Consider the following 20,480-nt stretch of genomic DNA (forward strand, 5'->3'; position numbering starts at 1 on the left):
AAATCGGGTCTGTCTGCTCCTCCCGGGCCTTTCCCTTTCTTTCCAGCATTCGCAGTTTCCTCTTTGTGGCTGGACTGGTCAGATGCTAACCAGGGCTCCAGTGGTTGTGTTACACCAGTAACAAAAGAGAGAAATACATCAAACCCCTAGAAATAACCTGGGCCTTTATTTTTAAAAAAATTAAGTGCTTGCATTTACAATCTGAAGAGAAACCAGGGCTTGTAGTTGTGTTTATTTATCTCAAACAATGTTTCCAGCTGACAGTTGGCATCAAGATGCCTTTTTGTTTTCCTGAATGAGTAAGAAAAAAAGAAAAATTCTGGATGCTATAGAAACAAGCTCAGGTTCAGTTAAAGAAAGAAAGACTAAAGTTTCTAAGTTTGATTTCTGGAAGTCAGTGTTGTCTTTGGACTCTAAAGATTAGCACAGCAAAGACAAGGTTTTAATTGTGTATTTTAAGTTGCACATTCAGTTTTTTTCCTTCCATTCAGGACTAAATATAAATGTAAGACAGTCCAGGTTTCTTTCATTTTAGAAGAGACTCTGGGGAACAGAAGGCCAGCAGAAGAGGGGCCTGTGGTCTCCTTGGGAGGATTTTCCAATGAGAGGCACTTGCTCTGAGTCCTCTCAGGGCAGCTGAGGGTCAGGAGTCTGGGTCCAGAAGCCCCCAGAATCCTCAGCTCCAAACAGATCCATACCTGTTGGAACAGAGTGGTTTTGTTTTATTAAGTTTTTCTTTTGTTTCTGGGTAAGCATTTCCTAGGCTGGGAAATTCTTCCTTCATCTGTCCTCCATCCTGGGCTACAGCGCACGTCCTTGGGGCCCTCCCTGGCCCCCTGGTGCCTTCCTTCTGCCCCTTGCACAGCAGGCCCCAGGAAATGAGGGTCGTAGCCTCTGAAGGCCTGTGGGAGGCCTTGCCTAGAGGGGTGTGGCCCACTGTGGTCCTCAGCAGGAAGCTCCAGGTGGTTCTGAGAGATTCCCTGGGCCTGGAGGCTCCCATTCCCCTTGTAGCTGGGTAACCTCCTTACCCTTCAGGTCCCAGCTTTATATTTCCTCCTATGGGACACCTCTCCTGTCTCCCTGTCCCCAGCGTGTCCCCCACCCTACTCAAGCAGCGTGCTGCAGAGCACAGGTGTCTGTTATTGTCACCTGTATATGCTTGCAGTCACCCCATTAGACTCTGAGTCCCTGGGGAGCAGCCTGGGCCTAGAGTATCCCCAAATCCTGCAAAGGGCCCATGGAGCAGCTGTGTCTGTCAACGTCCATGGGGGACCAAATTCACGCCAACCTTTGCAGAGCACAGGACCTGGTGTCTCCCTCTCCCTCTTGGCCAAACTTTGTTGCACTTCACTCATATTTCCATAAAACTCTAGATCTGGCCGAGGAAATCACGGTACCAAATGAGTTTTTTGTTGAAATGGGAAAAAGAAGGAAATATGTTTTTGAGGGTATATAAATGCAAAATATAGGTCTAGATTCTGGATGTAAGACATGAAATTGGGGGTCTCTAAGCCTGTGCTTTGGAATTTGTGAGCATGGGCAGTGTCCCAGATGGCCTGTGCCCTGTGGCCTGCCCCTACAGCACAGAGCTCAGAGGCTTGGGGACAGGCCTGGGGTTCATTCAGAGACCGTCTAGTCCTGTCACCATAGGAGATGTCTACTCCTTCAACAAATACACTCCAGACTCCAAAGGCCCCAGAAGGGGGGAGTGGCGGGAAACACTTGGCAAGGCCTAGGTTTGGCCAAAGCCCCACAGCCCAGCCTATGTCCCGCCCAGAGGCTGCTGAGGGGCGGTAGGACATGCGGTGGAGTGAGTGGCTGATCCCCCCGAGCAGTTGGATGGGCAGTGGGGCTCCTACAGCTTCAAGGCATGAGGAGGAATGGAAAGGATAGGCAGGGTCCTCAGGAGTGGCAGAGCTAGAGGGAGGGCATGGCCCTGGGGCGGCTCCCAGGAGCTCAGTTCTGACACTTCGGATGGGGACACAGAATCTGAGCCCCCACCAAAGGTGGAAAGGTCTGTATTTATTTTTTCTTCCACCGGCTCTTGTTTTATTGCCTATATCTCAGCCTGGATGAACAGTTATTAATCTTTTTTAAGCAGTTTCTGCATGCAAGGCATCATTTTAGGAGCTTTGGTTGTGTTACTTTGTTCAAGCTTCTCAAGAACTCACCAGGCGGGTCTGGTTTGTTATTCATTTTGCCCATTTTACAGATCAGGAAACTGAGACCCACAAGGTTCAAGCCACCCAAAGTAGTAAGAAGGGAGAGAGAGGATGTGAATGCTGAAGCCGGCATGCTCCTCTGTTCTTCCCCTGGGTTCTCTGCCTTTGTGCTTTTCCAGTGTCCCCCGGATCTGAAGGGCATGGCACGAGGAAAAGGAAAACTGACGTGATGGATGGCAGTGCATTTCAGTGATTCTGAGAGCCAACTCTCCGTTTTTGTTCTTGGGCTTTAGTGAATCCTGTCTTTAGGGTGGTACCGGTTAAAATCCCTTTTCTTTTTTCTTTTCTTTCTTTCTTTCTTTTTTTTTTTTAGAGACAGAGTCTCACTTTGTCGCCCTCAGTAGAGTGCTGTCGCGTCACAGCTCACAGCAACCTCCAACTCCTGGGCTTAGGTGATTCTCTTGCCTCAGCCTCCCGACTGGGACTACAGGATCCTGCCACAACGCCCGGCTATGTTTTGTTGCAGTTTGGCCGGGGCCGGGTACGAACCTGCCACCCTCTGTATATGGGCCCAGCGCCCTAACACGCGCCACCCTAAACTCCCTTTTCTCCCTTGCAATCAGATGATTTTGCTTGGAGAGAACTGGGCTTGGTCCCCATGTGTCTGACTGCGGGTGCCTTGAGGCTCGGCGTGACATAAGCGTGGGGAAGTCCAGGCATTGGACACTCACAAGAACAAGAGACTGTCATGAGAAAGGAATGCTTCTGTGAGCTGAGCCTGTGCTGACCTCCACAAGATGGGGGAGAAATAGCTGTTTTCTCACAAAAGCATCTGGCGCCCAAGAAGCCTGGCACCACACTTGACCCCCAGCTACCTAATAGGGATGGGGCAGGGTGCTGTGGAACTAATGAAGCCCTCTTCTTCAGGCAGCAATCAAGGGTTAATTATTAGCAATTAGGGGTCTGCCACATGTTCTGTGGACCTGCTGTTCCTTCCCAGAACACAAGTCACTTGTCTTTCTCTGTGTTAGCAACTGGAACCATCTGCCCCTGGGATGCCCTGTTAATCATTGCACTGGCGTCCCCCTGAGGCTGGCAGTGGGGGCCTGTTCAGACTGACCAAGCCATGGCGTCTCTGAAGCTGCTGGCCACTGTGTGTGCATGCCACTGAGCTGGCCCCATCGGTCATTCTCAGCAAGGCCTCTGGACTGCCCCTCAGTCCTGGCTTGGCTCTCTGGAGACAGCAGGACTAGGCCCCTGAGCTCAGCTCCCTGTCTTCCCTTCTGCTTTTTTCTAGACGCTATTATAAGGAGACCTCTGGCCTGATGCTGGATGTTGGTGCCTACATGAAGGCGCTTGAGGTACCTGCCCCACTTCTGTCCCAAGTCCTCTTGGGTCTCAGGGCGTTGGGATGTTTCCAGGCTTTCTGGAGAAGAGGGAGCGCTTATCACATGAAGGGCCCTTTGTGCTTCATGGGGGGCTCCTCTTCAGGGCTCTCCTCAGTGTCCTCGTCACTCTGCCACCTCCCTCTCCTCTGGTGGCACAGCCCTCACTGCCCACTGTCAGCACTGTCAGCTCTCCCAGTGTGCTCTGCCACTCTTCTCTGGGACTCATGGCTTCTGTTCTGTGCGGATCACCCGGCCTTCTCCTTGAGGTATCCAAAGCACCTCAAGCTCAATATGTCCTAATTGGACTCTTTTCCAAGGCCATCTGTGGCCAGACCCCCAGATGGAGCTCCCCACAGTCCCTGCACTCTGACTCAGGTCCCAGCAGCTGCCCAGATCTTCTGCCACAGGTCAGCCTCAAGTCACATTCCATCCTCACAACTGTGGTGCTCCTGTCTGCCTGCACTCAGGGTGGGGTGGGGCCCGAGTGGGCAGGGAAGAAGAGGGAGAAGGGGCAAGAGAATGGAAATGCAGCCGAGTGGACGGACGAGCACTGGTCTGGTCCTCGGGAGGCCTTGTGGCTCTGCCAACTCTTGACCTTATGACTGGGAGGGGGGGCGCTCCAAGCATCCCAGGCAGCCTGTTGTGGAGTTTTGAGGTCCTTGCCTATGAGATGTGTTTCTTAGGCCATAGCACCCGGCCTCTCCAAGGCCCCTGCCCTTGGGTCACATTTGGGAAAGTCCTCAGTTGGGAACACACCTGTTCCTGGATCCCAGACCCACACCATGTCCTCTCTTTTCCCAGTATGCCTGTGGTGTTGAAGCTGAAGTGGTGGGGAAACCTTCTCCTGAGTTTTTCAATGCTGCCCTGCGAGCCATTGGGGTGGAAGCCCACCAGGTAGGTCAGCACTTTGCGAGATACGCATGGGGGCAGAGTAGGGGCTGCCGAGCAAGGTCCACTGGGTGCTTTTAGCCTGTTAAACTGGTTTCGGTATAAGAGTGAGAAACAAATGCCTGTGGCTTTTTCTTTGTTTTGTTTTGTTTTATTTTGGTTTTGGTTTTTGGCCGGGGCTGGGTTTGAACCCGCCACCTCCAGCACATGGGACCAGCACCCTCCTCCTTGAGCCACAGGTGCCGCCCCGCCTGTGGCTTTTTCTAAGTGACATTTTGCTTCATAGGTATGATGTCTCATTTGGGGGTGATAAAAACATTCTGGAACTAGATAGTAGTGACTGTTGTACAACATTGTGAATATACTTAATGCCAGAGAATTTAACATGTTAAAATGGTTCCAGTGATAAATTTTATAAAATGTGTATTTTAGCACAATAGACTTTAAAAAAATACCTTAAAAAATCAATAGTAATTTTTTTTTTTTTTTTTTTTTTTTTTGCGACAGAGTCTTACTATGTTGCCCTTGGTAGAGTGTGGGGCATCTCAGCTCACAGTAACCTCAAACTCTTGGGCTTAAGCCTCAACCTCCCAAGTAGCTGGGACTACAGGCACCTGCCACATGCCTGGCTATTTTTTTTTTTTTTTTGGAGTTGTCATTGTTGTTTTGGCAAACCTGGACCTGAACCCGCCAGCCCAGGTATATGTGGCTGGTGCCCTAGCCGCTGAGCCACAGGTGCCAAGCCAACAGTAATTTTTTAGTATTATTAATACCAACTCATATTTAAATTTTCCTGGCTATCTCAGAAATGTTCTTTTACAGATGATCAAACAGGGTCTGTGTTTTGCATGTGGTGGTTTCGTACACCTCTCTTTGTAACCATCCATCATGGAGCGTTTGAAATATCTGTGCAAGCAGAGAAGGCAGCACATGGCGCCCCAGGGCACTCAGCACTCAGCTTCAGTGTTTAACCAGTAACTGCTTTAAAAATCGTTTTTAAGTTTTGTAAGGCTAAAGCAGGAGGGCTTGAGGTCAGACGCTTGAGACCAACCTGGGCAATAGAGCAAGACCCTGTCTTTACAAAAATTTAGTAATTCCCTCCTAAAAAAGTTGCAAAAGTAGTTCAAAGAATTTTCTTTCCTCTGTGCCCTTCACCCAGTTTCCCAGATGCTGGCACTTACATTGTAACTGTAAAATTGGGAAGTCCACAGTGGAACCAGGCTGCTAGCTAAACCAGACGCCTTGTTCAGACATCATTATGGCTGATGGCTTTTTGGGGACACACTGCATTTAGCAGCCATGTCCCTTGTCTTCTTTACCCCGGGATGCTTCCTCGGTCTGTCTTTGTCTTTCATGACGTGGCGTTTTTGAACAGTACTCACTCATGCTTTAATTTAGGTTGTGCATTTTTGGCAGGAAAGTCACAGAAAAGATGTGTGTCCCCCCTGGTGCATGACGTCCCCTGTTGGGAGGCACATGGTATTATTTTGTCCCATCCCTGGTGATATTAACTCTGGTCACCAGCTGAGCAGGTATCTGCCAGGATTCTCCACTGTAAAGTTACTCTTTGTCCCTTTTGATAAGTATCTTGGAGGAAAGTACTCTGATATTGTATCAATCACCTCTTTTTGATCATTACTCCTATTTTAGCATGCACTGGGAATTTTTTTTATTTTTAATTATTAAGGTACTCAATAGTTATATATCTTTATAGGGTACATATGATGTTTTAATATAGACATACAATGTGAATTAATCAGATTGGGGGAATGGGGCTACCCATCACCTTAGGCATTTATCTTTCTTTGTGTTGGAACATTCTAATTCTACTCTTTTAGTTATTTTAAAGTATACCCTAACTTCAGTTAATTATAGTCAGTTTGTTGTGCTAGCAAATATTGTTCACTTATCTAACGATATGCTTGTGCCTTTAACCATCCCCATTTTATCCCTGCTCCCCACTACTCTTCCCAGCCTCTGGTAACCATCTCTGTCTCCAATGAGATCAGTTGTTCTTATAATAATACTGTGTGTTAACTCTCACACATTAGGGGGAACACAAAAGGTTTGTCTTTCTTTGCTTGGCTTCTTTCACTAAACCTAATGATGTGGCCTCACTCTAGATAGCTCACTACAACCTCAAACTCCTGGGCTCAAGCAATCTTCCTGGCTCAGCCTCTCAGGTAGCTGGGACTACAAGTGTGTACCACCACACCTGGCTAATTTTTCTATATTTTGTAGAGATGGGGATATTGCTCTTGCTCAGGCTGGTCTCAAACTCCTGGGGTCAAGCAGTTCTCCCACCTTAGTGTCACAAAGCATTAGGATTATAGGCATGAGCTGTTGCACCCAGCCTAGGGTCAATTTTTTGACAAGATTACTTTGTAGGTGATGTTGTGTTGCTCCATCAGAAGGCGCAGAATGCCTGGTTGTCTTCTTTTGTGGTGCTAACAGCTATTCATAATCAGGGCCTAACACGATGGATTCACTGGGATTGTAAAACTGTGATATGTGAATTCTGTCATTCCTCCTTCATTTAGTCTCGAGATTACTTCTACATGGGAAAACTTCCCCTCATCAACTACTTGTTACCCTGAGATTCATATTGGAAATGACAGATGAATGCCAGTTTCTTTCTCTTTATTTATTTGTATTCAAGATGATGAGTTGATTCTCTAGTATCCTCCTAAGGTGACAAATAAGATGTAAAAATTCACAAATCAGCTGAACTAGGTGACTTGTGCCTGTAATCCTAGCGTGCTGGGAGGCTGAAGTGGGTGGATTGCTTGAGCTCAGGAGTTCAAGACCAGCCTGAGCCAGAGCAAGACCCGTCTCTAAAAATAGCTGGGCATTGTAGTGGGTGCCTGTAGTCCCAGCTACTCAGGAGACTGAGGCAGGAGGATAGCTTGAGCCCAAGAGTTTGAGGTTGCTGTGAGCTATGATGCTGTGGCACCCTGCAGAGGGTGACCAAGTGACAGTCTGTCTCAAAATAAAAATAAAAATTCACATATCATTATAAACCAGTTGATTTAAACACATTTGATGGGCTTCAATCCACTGGAGTTATCTTATTGATATTCAGATTATTTCATCTTGATCATGGGACCTTCCTCAAGCTAGTGTTTGAGTCCTTTGGACCTGACCCCCTGGTCCCTAAGAGGTTCTTTACACCCTGCTATGACAGAATGTTCTGGATCTGCCTTGTGGACTTCCTGCCCTAGCTCTGGAGCCCACCCTTCTTCTCAGGAGTCATGCTTAACTTTTAGTGGAAAATAGTATCTAGAAACTATAATCAAGATGGTAATGGTTCCCATTGCTACTGGTTTGGTCATCACTTTTTAGTTAATAAGGCTTAGAAAAATACATAGGTATATTTTAAACATGAAACACATCCTGAGTTTATACTGAAATTTCTGATTGAGATTCGGGCCTTGAGTCTTTTTTGTTTGTTTGTTTGAGGCAGAGCCTTAAGCTGTCACCCTGGGTAGAGTGCCGTGGCATCACAGCTCACAGCAACCTCCAACTCTTGGGCTCACACGGTTCTTCTGCCTCTGCCTCCCAAGTAGCTGGGACTACAGGCGCCTGCCACAACGCCTGGGTATTTTTTGGTTGCAGCTCTCGTTGTCTGGCAGGTCCGGCCTGGATTCAAACCCGCCAGCTCAGGTGTATGTGGCTGGCGCCTTAGCCGCTTGAGCCACAGGTGCCGAGCCAGGCCTTGAGTTTTTACTTAATCTTCCCAATCTTATATCAACTATGTTTCCTTTTTCTATGTCAAAAATCCTGGTTCTCAAGAATACCAAACCAACATTATCAATCCCAAGAATACCGGCATACTCATTTGCTTTGGCCCATGGTACACAGAAAGAGGCTTGAATTTCCGGAACATTATGCTATGAAAAAAGCCAGACAACACAGGTTCCATCGCCACCACCCTCACCAACACAGTCATGCAAGTGTCTTGCGCTGATACTCAGTAATGTAATTACTAATTAATGAACATGATAAAACTGATTATTGGTATCAGCTGAGATTTCTTTTTTATTTATTTTTATTTTTTTGTAGAGACAGAGTCTCACTTTATGGCCCTCAGTAGAGTGCCGTGGCCTCACACACTCACAGCAACCTCCAACTCCTGGGCTTAAGCGATTCTCTTGCCTCAGCCTCCCAAGTAGCTGGGACTACAGGCGCCTGCCACAACGCCCGGCTATTTTTTGGTTGCAGTTCAGCCGGGGCCGGGTTTGAACCCGCCACCCTCAGTATATGGGGCCGGCACCTTACCAACTGAGCCACAGGTGCCGCCCGAGATTTCTTTTTTCTATTACGGCATATTTCTCTAGAGATTTAGGACTAAAATATAGTATCTTAAAGCTACTAGGAATAATTCCTTTTGGGGCTGGTATTTCCCCAACTGGATCCTCTTTGAATTCATTTTACTTTTAAGTTTTAGGGAATTGGTTTTTCAACATTTCAGTTTGTTTTGTAGTTATGTAAGGTATTTATACGGTCCCAAAGCAAAAACCACAAAGCAAGACCTATTTAAAGAGCCTAACTTCTGTCCTTTTCTTTTTATTCTGTTTCTACCCGTCTCTTGTAGGTAGCTATTTTTACAAATATTATGGCTTATCTTTCTGTTTTAAAAATATAAGCAAGTGGGCAGCACCTGTGGTTCAGTGGGTAGGGTGCCAGCCCCATATACCGAGGGTGGTGGGTTCAAACTCAGCCCCGGCCAAACTGCAACAAAAAAGTAGCCGGGCGTCACAGTAGCCTGTAATCCCAGCTACTCGGGAGGCTGAGGCAAGAGAATCGCCTAAGCCCAAGGATTTGGAGGTTGCTGTAAGCTGTGACGCCACGGCACTCTACCGAGGATTAATAAGCAAGACTCTGTCTCAAACAATAATAATAATAAATAAAATAAAATAAAAATATATCTATAAGCAATTATATATATTTATATCCCACTCATAGGATGAATTTAAGAGTGACAAAATCGTAGGATAGTTTGTTATGGAAAGGGAGAAAGGCTAATGTCACAATCTGAGTTTAAAAATCAGTTTTGCTTTGTTTTTTTTTTGAGACAGAGTCTCACTCTGTTGCCCTGGGGGTTGAGTGTCTTGGCATTATACAGCCCACAGCAACCTCAAACTCTTGTGATCAAGAGATCCTCTAGCCTCAGCCTCCTGAGTAGCTGGGACTACAGATACCCTCCACAACACCAAGCTAGTTTTTCTATTTTTAGTAGAGACAGGGTCTGGCTTTTACTCAGGCTGGTCTCAAACTCCTGAGCTCAAGCAATACATCTGCCTCAGCCTCCAGAGTGCTGGGATTACATGTGAGCCACTGCTCCGGCCTAAAAATCAGTCTTTAAAATTATACAAGCAGTGTGCTCAGAACCATCTCAGACAACCCTTTACCCCATCCAAAACCAAAAGCAAAAATACCTACCACCTGTCTAGAAAATAAGCCCAGAAGGAACTCAGTATGCGGGTGGCGTTGTTGGTTCTATCTGAATAGTTCAACATCCAGTGAGTCCCCTGCCTGTTTCTTCTTTTCTGCATTTTTCGGTTATTTTCACAGTCAGCATCTTTCACATTCTGAATGAGAAACTCCCCTGCTGCTCCCCATCCTAGAGCCCTCAGGGGCCCTGGTTAATCTTCCTTTCTCATTTTCAGAGGCAGGGTAGAGGGGTGTGGGAGAGACTGAGTTCTGGGAATTCCTGGTGGGTCACTGTGTCTGCTTGAGCCTGCTGCTGGCTGGCCCTGCCGAGCACTGTGCCCTTGGACTTGTTTTCTGTGCTGGCCTCCAGCACATGTGGCAAAGCCCTATCTTATTTACCTCCCACACTGCTGTTCTCTCTTCCACCCTGAAATGACTTTTCTGTCTTTCCCTTTGGCAGGTGAGTGGCAATTGCATGCCATTTTCTTAAAACGTTCATTAATGTTATTTGAGTCTCAGGATGTGTAGACATTTTAAAGCAGTATTTCAAAATAAGTCCATTTCAAATGAACTGTGTCCTATGCACAGGGCAATAATTCCCTGTTCCTGCTTCTTTATTTTTAATGAAAAATGCCTGTGAGAAGCTATCTTGCTTCTGGGGTGTCAGGCTATGGTGAGCCTTAAATTTCTCAAGCTGCTTTGATCAATAAAGTTATCACCAGCCATTTCCCTTGATAACTGCTTCTTCCTGAGACCCCGACTGGCTTCTTGCTACTGAGGAGTGTTTGGCACCCAGAATGGATATAGCTCTCCAAATCCAATTTTCATTTTAACCTTTCCTCAATAGCCTAGAAATAACAGATTGCTGGTATTACTCTAATAAATTGGAAATTCAAACCTCTTAGAGGTAACCAGGACCCTTCTAGGATTCAGTAATAAGGCAAACAATAACATACCTTAAAGGTTACTTCTAGAAATACCTAATTCTCATGTTTTAAGCTTCTGAATCAAGAGGTGGTTTTATAGCTTCATGAGAAAGACCAAATGATGTGACGGTTTTAGCAGCCTCTCATAATCCTAGGAATTTCTATCGACTGCAAATTGTGCAGGTTTAATGGAAATAGGGACAGTTCCAACCAGATGCTCAGTTAGTTATCAAAGGACCTGGGGCTGGAGGGGCCCATTTCACAGGTGAGTGAGGAGCCCCAGGCCTGGAGAGGATGGGCCCTCGAATTATCCCGAGTCCCCTGTGTGCCAGGCACACCCCTGTAGTGTCATGAAATCCTTACTCCAAGTGCTTGGTGGACATCCTGAAGTTAAGACAGCATTTCTCAACCTTGGCACTCTGATCTTCCTGTGTTAGGGGTCTGTCCTGTGCATTGCAGCCTGTTCAGCAGCATTCCTGGTCTCCACCCACTCACTTCCCAAGTTGTGAAACCAAAAATGTCCTAGGTATTTGCCAAATGTCCCCTGGGGAGAGCCACCACATTAAGGGGACAGTCGGGCGGCGCCTGTGGCTCAGTGAGTAGGGCGCCGGCCCCATATGCCGAGGGTGGCGGGTTCAAACCCAGCCCCGGCCAAATTGCAACAAAAAAATAGCCGGGCGTTGTGGCAGGTGCCTGTAGTCCCAGCTGCTCGGAAGCCTGAGGCAAGAGAATCACGTAAGCCCAAGAGTTAGAGTTTGCTGTGAGCTGTGTGATGCCACGGCACTCTACCTGAGGGTGGTATGTGAGACTCTGTCTCTACAAAAAAAAAAAGGGGGGACAGTCATGGAAAAGTCTTGCATTGAGCCTGAGGTCACTGCTGATGAGGCGTGAAGCTGGACCCACACCCTCACCCTCCAGTCCCCCACAGTGCTCTTTGCTGTACCACATCTCAAGGACGGCCTGTGGCCTATCAGTTTCTTAGGTCCCATAAATGAAGTCTGAAAGGCATATTTAGTAGTATAATATTAATTGTTTCAAAAAATATTAAAATACGTATTGTTGGCAGAATACAAACTACAGAAAACAAAGTTAGACAAGGTGATTTCCATGAGCTCATGCCTTCCAGGTGGCCTGTGAAAGTGGAGCTGAGGTTTATAGGCTTACCAAGGAGGGCTGGCTGTGAAAGTGGACTGTGCCCCACCATTTTGTTCCCTGGTTTTCTGGGCATCAGTCCTGACTACGGGCCTATGGGGCTTTGGAGATAGTCTGCAGCCCTGGTGGGGAGGACTGTGTGTGGGCCTCTCAGGGCCAATCATTTCCACCATGGCCGCCCTCCTCCTCAGGTGTTTCCAATGAGGGCCTGTCCCCTCCCCACCTCCCGCTGGTGTCCTGCCCACCAGCTGTGAATACTTTGTCCTGTGATCCTACTGGGAACTGGTACTTCTATGGGGAAGTGGCTTGCTGGGATTGTACCTGCTTCCAGCCTTGAGAGAGGGAGGGCCCAGGGTAGGTTGGGACACCTGCAGCCCTGGTTTGAATTGGAAGCTCTTGCCCCAGACACCTGGCCCCCAGCCTTGCAGTAGTGGGTCCAAAACTGATGTGAGTTTGAGGAACTTTCTACTCTGAAGTTGTCTTTGTCACATGCCTTGACCAAAGTGCTCATGAAACTCTGTAGCTTAGTTTTCTTTAAAACGTGTTCTCTCCTGGAGCCATTTTTAGTAGATTTTATTTTCTTTTCTTCAAAACAGAAATTTGTTTTTTTAATCTGATTGAGAAGTAACTCATTAAAGGAAATAGGCAAAATTCAAAAAAGAACAAGAAAAACTGTTCATTATTCCACTAGCCTAGAATAACACAAATCATGCTGAATCTTTTAAAAGTTTTTTATGTCTATGTATACGTTTTTCAGGCAAAATTGGGATAATCCTATCTCTGGTCTTTGAAACCTTAATTTTTCCCCTTAATATGTTATTGGAAACACTATCCTTCCTACTTATTCAAGCACTTTTACAAAGTAGTTTTTGTGGCTGCATAGTGCTCCATCCTGTGGACCTCTAGAACATTCTTTACCATCCCCCTATTACTGGACATTAGGTTGCTTCCACATTCCCCCTCGTACCAAACCTGGCAAACAATCTTGTATGTCCACCCTGTTATACATTTCTAATTATTTGCCAGAAACCCTCGGGGTGTGGTTGTCAGGCCGTGGTGTACCTTGCTTATTTGTCTTTCAGGGCTGTGTCCATTCACCTCCGCCAGCGTGTGCACAGCGCCCATTTCCTCATGTCTTTGCCCGCGCCACTGTTTCTTGCTTTTTTAGAAAAAAGGCAGCCTTTGAGTTTTGCTGTGTAGATATTCCTCACGCGTGTGTGGAAAGCACTCATCAGTGCCCTGTGTCCAGGGTTCTGAAGGAGCTGGGTTCCTTTGGGCCTAAAGTCCAGGGCTCATCCTGGAGGGAGGTGTCATCTCGGGGCCTCCCTGGGCTGCAGAACAGACACTGAGCCTGGCGGTTCGGCACTGGAAGTTTGCACTCCAAAACATCACTTCTTGTTAGACCGGATTCTTCTCCAGCACCTCGGTGGTGGAGAGGAGAGCATGAAAGGCTCTCTTGTTTTATTTTATTTTTTTTTTTGCAGTTTTTGGCCGTGGCTGGGTTTGAACCCACCACCTCCGGCATATGGCGCTGGTGCCCTACTCCTTGAGCCACAGGCACCACCCAAGGCTGACCATTGTTTAAGAGGGATGAATGAATCTGCTTTGGGGCCCAAACCAGAAACCTGCCTCAGTGGCTATGGAGCCTCCCTCTGGCTCTCTGGACCTCTGAGTTCAGGGTGGAGGGGATCTGACCTTTTGGGCTGCGTCCCCAACCCCCCACCATGTGGCAGGCAGAAGGGAAGCGAAGCCCAGGCCTGACAGGTAGAGTTTTTTATTTCCCCTGACAGCACACCTCTTGACCTCTATCTTCTTGCCAGTGATTTTTTAAATCCTAAATGATTCGGCAATAATTGCTCCTTCTCGCGCTTATTGCCCTTCACTGACAGTAGCCCTGTGAAGTCCCCGGGGTCCCACATGCTGGACCGGACAGGCACCGCTGCTCAAGCGCCCCGGGCTGCCGCCTTGTCACACACAGCCCTATGGGGCTCTGTCTGATGCAGGCATCAGGTTGTCATGCGGAGCCATAGCTGCTGTCCCTTGGATGGGAGCGCCTCCTCCAAGGGACCATACATGGGTCATTTCGAAAGTTTTGAGATACGCAAAAAGCAAGAAACATAAAATCCACGTGGATGGAAACAAATGAAGCCTTCCTGGTGACACTGATAAGCCGAGCAAGTTGAAACTGTACGGGTGAATCCGAAAGGGCGCTGTTAACTGTGTTTCTTGAAAGTGAAATAATGGACCATAACACAGTCTGTCTGTCTCAAAACTTTCATAGTGACCCATGTACTCCTCTGGTTCTATCTCCACAAGCCACCTCCACAAAAGCCCCACCAGCAAGTCCTGAGAGTGTCTATTCTGAGGAGGAAGAATTCCTGCTGCCTCGCTGTGTATGTGCGTGTGTGCACACACAAAATTTCGTTTTCCCCACAAGCATGGAAGGTGCCAGGCATGACACGAAGTATTTGGAAGACCTCTTTCATTTCCAAGAAACTTCTTGTAAGATGGCCCCAGAGCCTTGGGCAGAAATGGGCACCTCCTCCAGGAAGTCTTCCTTGACCAGACCAAGGCCTCACAGCCTCCTGTATCTGTGAAATTACCTGTGCAAAATGGGAACACTGTGCATGTTCCAAGGCCGACCCAGGGTTTCAGGACAGCTTCCCCGAAAAGGGGCTTCCGGCCAGCACAGCCACCTGAGGCCAGGAGCCGTGCAAAGTGCCCAGGCAACCCTGGATTTTGGGGTCACCTGTGTGTGTGTGCAGCAGACTCTGGTGCTGGTCCTACCTCAGGGTACACATGGTGCTGTTGGCCGTTTCTTCCTTGGTGACCTGATGGTTTCCAGAAAGCCAGTTTGATAGACACAAAGCTTATTTGGATCTGGCAGTGTTTCCCAACATTAGTTCTGGAAAAAACAATTTCAGTTTTTACCATATCTGGGTATGTGCCACTGGCTCTGTTTCTTAATGTTTCTTTCAGTTGACTCTTTTTTTTTTTTGAGACAGAATCTCACTGTCACCTTTGGTAGAGTGCCCGGGCATCACAGCTCACAGCAACCTCCAGCTCTTAGGCTTAGGCGATTCTCTTGCCTCAGCCTCCCGAGTAGCTGGCCTACAGGTGCCCGCCACAGCGCCCTTTTTTTTGTTGTTGTTGCAGTTGTCATTGTTGCCCAACAGGCCCGGGCCAGTTACAAACCCAGCAGCCTGGGGGTATGTGGCTGCATCATAAGCACTGTGCTGTGGGTGCCAAGCCTACTCATTTTTTTTTTAAGTAAGTGTATTTTGAAGGAAACTTTTTTCTTAATTAAAAAGCTGTGTACATTATGAAAGAAACTTTTGATCACTACCATAAATGGAAAACCAGAATCCCTCACTTACCATATAGGTGAACCTAAAAATAAATTTCACGTGATTACATTAAAATATATGTCCTCGTTCTGCCTAGAGTCAAATAGTGTGTCACCAGTATATACGACTTGCCTTGGGGAAGAGCAGTAGCAGGAGGAAAGATCAGAGAAAGGTGGTTTGAAAAGTGTGCCGTGCAGGCGACTCACCTGGAAGCAATGCGGTGTCATTCCCACTGCCGCGTGTCCTGCAGGGGGGCTCGTGGCCTCTGGCGGAGTTCTAAGCCTTGGCATTGTGAGTCGCCCCCTCTGAGCTTTCTCCTGGTGCCACCATGCCCTGTAGCTACTCCGATGGAACCCCCTGGGGCCTTTGCTTGAATACGATTATGTGGAGAACTCATACTGATTAGAGAAGAGCTTTGTGTTTAGCTGAAACCGCCTCCCTGACTTCTGGGGTGGCACCAGCTCTGTTGTCCTTTCCCACAGATCCTCATGGAGATGTTTCCAAGTAGCTTTAGACTTACTCACATGTGCTTTTTGGAATTCATTGCCTTGCTTTCCCTGGTAACTGGTGGGTAGATGGGTACGTAGCCCAAGTGTGGTGTCACCTGCTGGGGATGTTCCCCTCCTCTCCTGTACCCCCCAACCTGCTGGATCCTTGTTGGTCTTCTTCACCTCCTCCAGGAAGTCTTCCTTGACCACACCAAGGCCTCACAGCCTCCTGTATAGGTGAAATTACCTGATAAACATGTTCTTAGCATGTGTGAGCCTGGCCTGGCACCTGGCCCATGCAGGGCTGCGTTCAACGTGTACTTGGGGCAGAGAGTACCTATTGTAAATCTCACGGACTGTCTCCAACATGGTCAGTTAGGAGTTCCTTCAACAAAACATTTCCTAGTGTTTCTTTTTCCTTCTTACCATGTTCAGATGACTAATTCTGTGTGTTGCTGTGCTAGACGCTTCATGTGGATCATTTCATTCCAACACCACGCCACTTACACCCACTTTAGAGGTTGAAGCAGAGATCTGCCTCTTTTTCATTTATCTTCTATGTTTCTACTTAACTTTTTTTTTTTTCTTTTTAAATTTTTGAGGCAGAGTCTCATTTTGTCGCCCTCGGTAGAGTGTTGTGGCATCACAACTCATAGCAACCTCCAACCCTTGGCCTTAAGTGATTCTCTTGCCTCAGTCTCCCAAGTAGCTGGGACTACAGGCTGTTTTGTTGCAGTTGTCATTGTTGTTTAGCTGGCCCAGGCCGGGTTCCAGCCCACCAGTCTTGGTACATGTGGCTGGCGCCGTAACCACTGTGCTATGGGTGCCGAGCCTCTACTTAACTTTTGAACATAGAAATGCAATTAAAAGAATTGATTTAATGCTCTTGTCTGTCATTCTCAGAGCTGTGTCAGTTCTGCATCAGTTTTGATTAACTGATTTTTCTTATTATTATATGTGATTTTTCCTAATTTGCACACTCGATAATTTTTTTATATTTATGTAAGTTAAATTACTTGGAAACAGTTTGAGCCTTCAGATCTTGCTTGTAAGACTTTGGAAGCAGCATCAGAGTGGGACTGCATTAGGACTAATCACTCCTTGCCGTGGAGCAAGCCGCCGCTGAGGTGGTACCCGATGCCCTGGGAGTGGTGAGGTTTCCAGTCTGCCTGGTGGGAACGTGTACCAGCCCCTGCCAGGTACAGGCCCTGTTTTCTCTAATTTTTTAGTGTGGTTCTTTCCTAGGCCTTGGGGAGTTTCCTCCTCCACAGGTGCTGGCCAGTGGACTGATGAATACTCCAGGGGACCCCCTGTGGCCCTCTTCTCTCTCATGCTCTGTCCTATAGAGTCTTGTGGCCTCTTCAGAATCTCAGTTCTGTCTCCTCAGGGAGTCTTCTGAGATCCACCTGGATTTCCCCTCTGTATTAGTCAGCCCAGACGGTTATACAAAATACCACAGACTAGGTGTCTTAAACAACAGAAATTTACTTTCTTACAGTTCTAGAGACTTAAAGTCTGAAGTCACAGTCCTGGGAAATTCAGTTTCTGGTGAGGGCTCTCTTCCTGGCTTGCGAGCAGCCGCCTCCTTGCCATGTCCCCACACAGCCATTCCTCTGTGGAGAGAGCAGACTCTGGCGTTTCTCCCTCTTACAAGGACACCAGTCCCATCAGATCAGGGCCCCACCCTCGTGGCTTCATTTCATCTTAATTACCTCCCTGTTCGTCCTTTGACCAAATACAATGGCTTTGGGGATTAGGGCTCAACATTTGAATTTGGAGAGACAAGACACACGTCAGCCCTCAGCACCCTCCCTGCATCCAGTCTGGAAACTCCAAGGTGGTGATCCGAGGGCAGTCTCAGGCTCACCTTGTTTCCTCTGTCATTGTCCTTCATTGCATGGGGTCCAGTGTCTTAAAAACTGTTGTTTCGTAGAATTTGTATGGTTTTCTGGTTATTTCAAATGTGAGGCTGCTTTTTAAAATGATAAAATGATCTGCAGGCTGTGTGTGTGTGCGTCTGTGTGTATTTTTGTTTGTATGTTATTTTTTCTTTTTATAGGCAGTACCTTCACTATTGAAAGCAAAACCTGTATAAATCAAAGCTCGCAGAGATTTGCCAGAGATTTATTTAGTTTTCCCAGAACCAAGGGTTGCGTAGTATTCAGGATTGGGTGAAATTTAGCCCACAGTCTAGTGGAGATGAGACAGCGTCCACATCCCTGCACATCCTTGGGGCCCCAAATCACTTTGACGTCTGCTGATTGATTTCAAATGGCACAAATACATACCATTCAGAGCCGCGGCCCATGGGGGCAGTGTGAGATATATTCAAGGTAGGTTGACTTTTAATCAATACGATGACAATATTATCTTGTTTAATTTGTATGACGGTGGTTTTAAACATCAAATCAAGCAGTTTATTATGTCAAAAAAGATGAAAGAGCACAGGAATAAAATTCCCCTGGCATCATTTCTGAGCATATTTCACTGCTGTGACAGGCCATCATGATTGGGGACGATATCGTGGGTGATGTCGGCGGTGCCCAGCGGTGCGGAATGAGAGCGCTTCAGGTGCGGACCGGGAAGTTCAGGTCAGTGCCGGGCTGGGCTCATTTGCCTGCCTTCCTTCCTGGGGGTGATCATGTTCTTATTTTGTTTAGTTTTCCAAAATAAAGGTATGTGTTCTTTCTAAACCAAACAGCAGCATGTGAGCATTTGCTATCTTGTATGCCAGCAGCCCTAACCTTTTTGGCAGCAGGGATGGGTTTCATGGAGGACTATCTTTCCATAGACTGGGGGAAGGAGGGATTGTTTCAGGCTTATTTAAGTGCATTACATTTATAGTGCACTTTATTTCTATTATTATCAAGTTGTAATATATAAGGAAATGACTATACAACTCACCATAATGCAGAATCAATGGGAGCCCTGAGCTTGTTTCCTGCAATTGGATGGTCCCCTCTGGGAGAGAAGGGAGGCAGTGACACCTGCAGTGTGTTGCTTATGTCCTCAGCTGCACCTCACATCATTGGCGTTAGATTCTTACAAGGACCTGCAAGCTAGATCCCTCCACCACACATTTTACTGCAGGGTTTGAACATCTCTGAGAATCTAATGCCACCGCTGAACCGGCAGGGGGTGGAGTTCAGCTGGAGATGTGAGTGATGGGGGAGCAGCTGTAAATGTAGACGAAGCTTTGCTCAGTCACCTGCCACTCCAATCCTGCTATATACCCCGATTCCTAACAGGCCACAGACCACAGTTTTATGTAACTGAGCTCTAAAGTAGGGCTGGCTGGTCTTTTGTAGGAGAAGGTGATAGGTTAGAGTGGCTTTTCATGTAGGGTCCAAGTTTTGAAACGGCGTGCAGTGTAGAGATGAATAAGCAGAGGCTCTGTCCATCCTGGCAGCCACCTGCCAGGAAGTGAGGCCAAGTCTCGGCCTTGGTTAGATGCTGCGGTGGAGGTTACGGTTTGTGTGTGCACCCATCCTCTCTGGTCAGCCTTCCTCTCCTTGTTCCCCCTTCTCCATTCTGTGAGACACAGAGAACCTAGAGACGACAGAGGGTCTGTGAGGGGCGCTTTGGAACTGAGCTCCCATGCCAAGTAGAAGCTTGGGTTTTACCTGCTGGGTCAGAATTCTGCCTGGTCTGAAGCAGGTCACTGATGGGCACCTATCAGGTGTCAGAACTTTAGGGCATCTGAAAGTGCCCTCTGGTGATGGGACTGTGGCTCTCATGGCTGTTGCGAGCATCTTAGATATCAGAGTGTTGTCCCGCCTTATTCTAGAGGATTTCGATTGTGGCCATTCAGAGAAAATTCGGTTTTGTGGATGTAGGGAAGACTTAGTGAAAACAAGGTTACCCAGGGGTGCTTGGATGTGGGGGAGAGGGAAGGCCAGTTACATTTGTCCTGAATGATCAGCTTGGACAGGATCAGAGAAGAGAGATTAGAGAGCTTGGCTGTCACTGAAGTTTCTGTTCTGTGTGAGTGACCCACAGGCCTGTGGGTTTGGAGCTCATAGGTGAGCACAGGTGAGTAGAAAAGTCTCATCACACCCAGCACCCAGGGTTGAGAGCCCAGTGCCTTCCAGCCACTTAAAGAAAAACGTAAAATGGACATCCCCACACCCCTCTCTCCCAGGACTTTATCAGTGATATGCCAAGTGCTTCCAGACACCTTCTCTGTGTAAATTTATTGCTAATGTTTTCTTTCTAGAAAAATGGGATTATGTTATTTTGCAACTTGCTCTTTTCCTGAGCACTGATTTATGGAGTCACCTGTCCTGGTTAGAGAGGGTGGGGCTTAGCCTATATGCTCCTGAAGGCAATAAGATTTCAGATCCTTCAGTTTGTAAGGAATCAAATCTGCCTTTGTTAACATGCAGGTCAGAGGAAGGTGAGTAAGTTAAAGTGGTGACTGAGTCTGGGAGTGGGTGGGGAAGGCCACAGGGCAGGAAAGGAGGTGGGGCTCTGGGTGTGCAAGGCCTGGGCATTAAGGGGTGGAGATCTCCCAGCCATTGGCTATGGCCCCAGTGGTGACTGACCTCTTGCAAGGCAGCTGGTCTGAACGGAGAAGTGAAATACACATGAGATTTCAGAGACTGGGTGGGGAGAACAGATGTGAGAGTTTGAGTCACTTTTTATATTGACCATAGTTTGAAATGCTGACATTTCATGTTAATTTCATCTATTTATA

General features: G+C 47.3%; 1 protein-coding gene across 2 annotated transcripts in view; it reads left to right on the forward strand.

Moving 5' to 3' along the window:
- LHPP (phospholysine phosphohistidine inorganic pyrophosphate phosphatase) overlaps nt 1-20,480 on the forward strand; it is a 127,297-nt gene that overhangs the window by 24,998 nt on the left and 81,819 nt on the right. For both annotated transcript variants that reach the window (XM_053584156.1, XM_053584155.1), the window contains exons 4-6: nt 3,460-3,523; nt 4,352-4,444; nt 18,284-18,375. In XM_053584156.1, coding sequence (XP_053440131.1) covers nt 3,460-3,523; nt 4,352-4,444; nt 18,284-18,375 — 249 coding nt within the window. The remainder of the gene's footprint in view (nt 1-3,459; nt 3,524-4,351; nt 4,445-18,283; nt 18,376-20,480) is intronic.

This window comes from Nycticebus coucang, chromosome 3 (assembly GCF_027406575.1).
Source record: "Nycticebus coucang isolate mNycCou1 chromosome 3, mNycCou1.pri, whole genome shotgun sequence".
Lineage (NCBI taxonomy): Eukaryota > Metazoa > Chordata > Mammalia > Primates > Lorisidae > Nycticebus > Nycticebus coucang.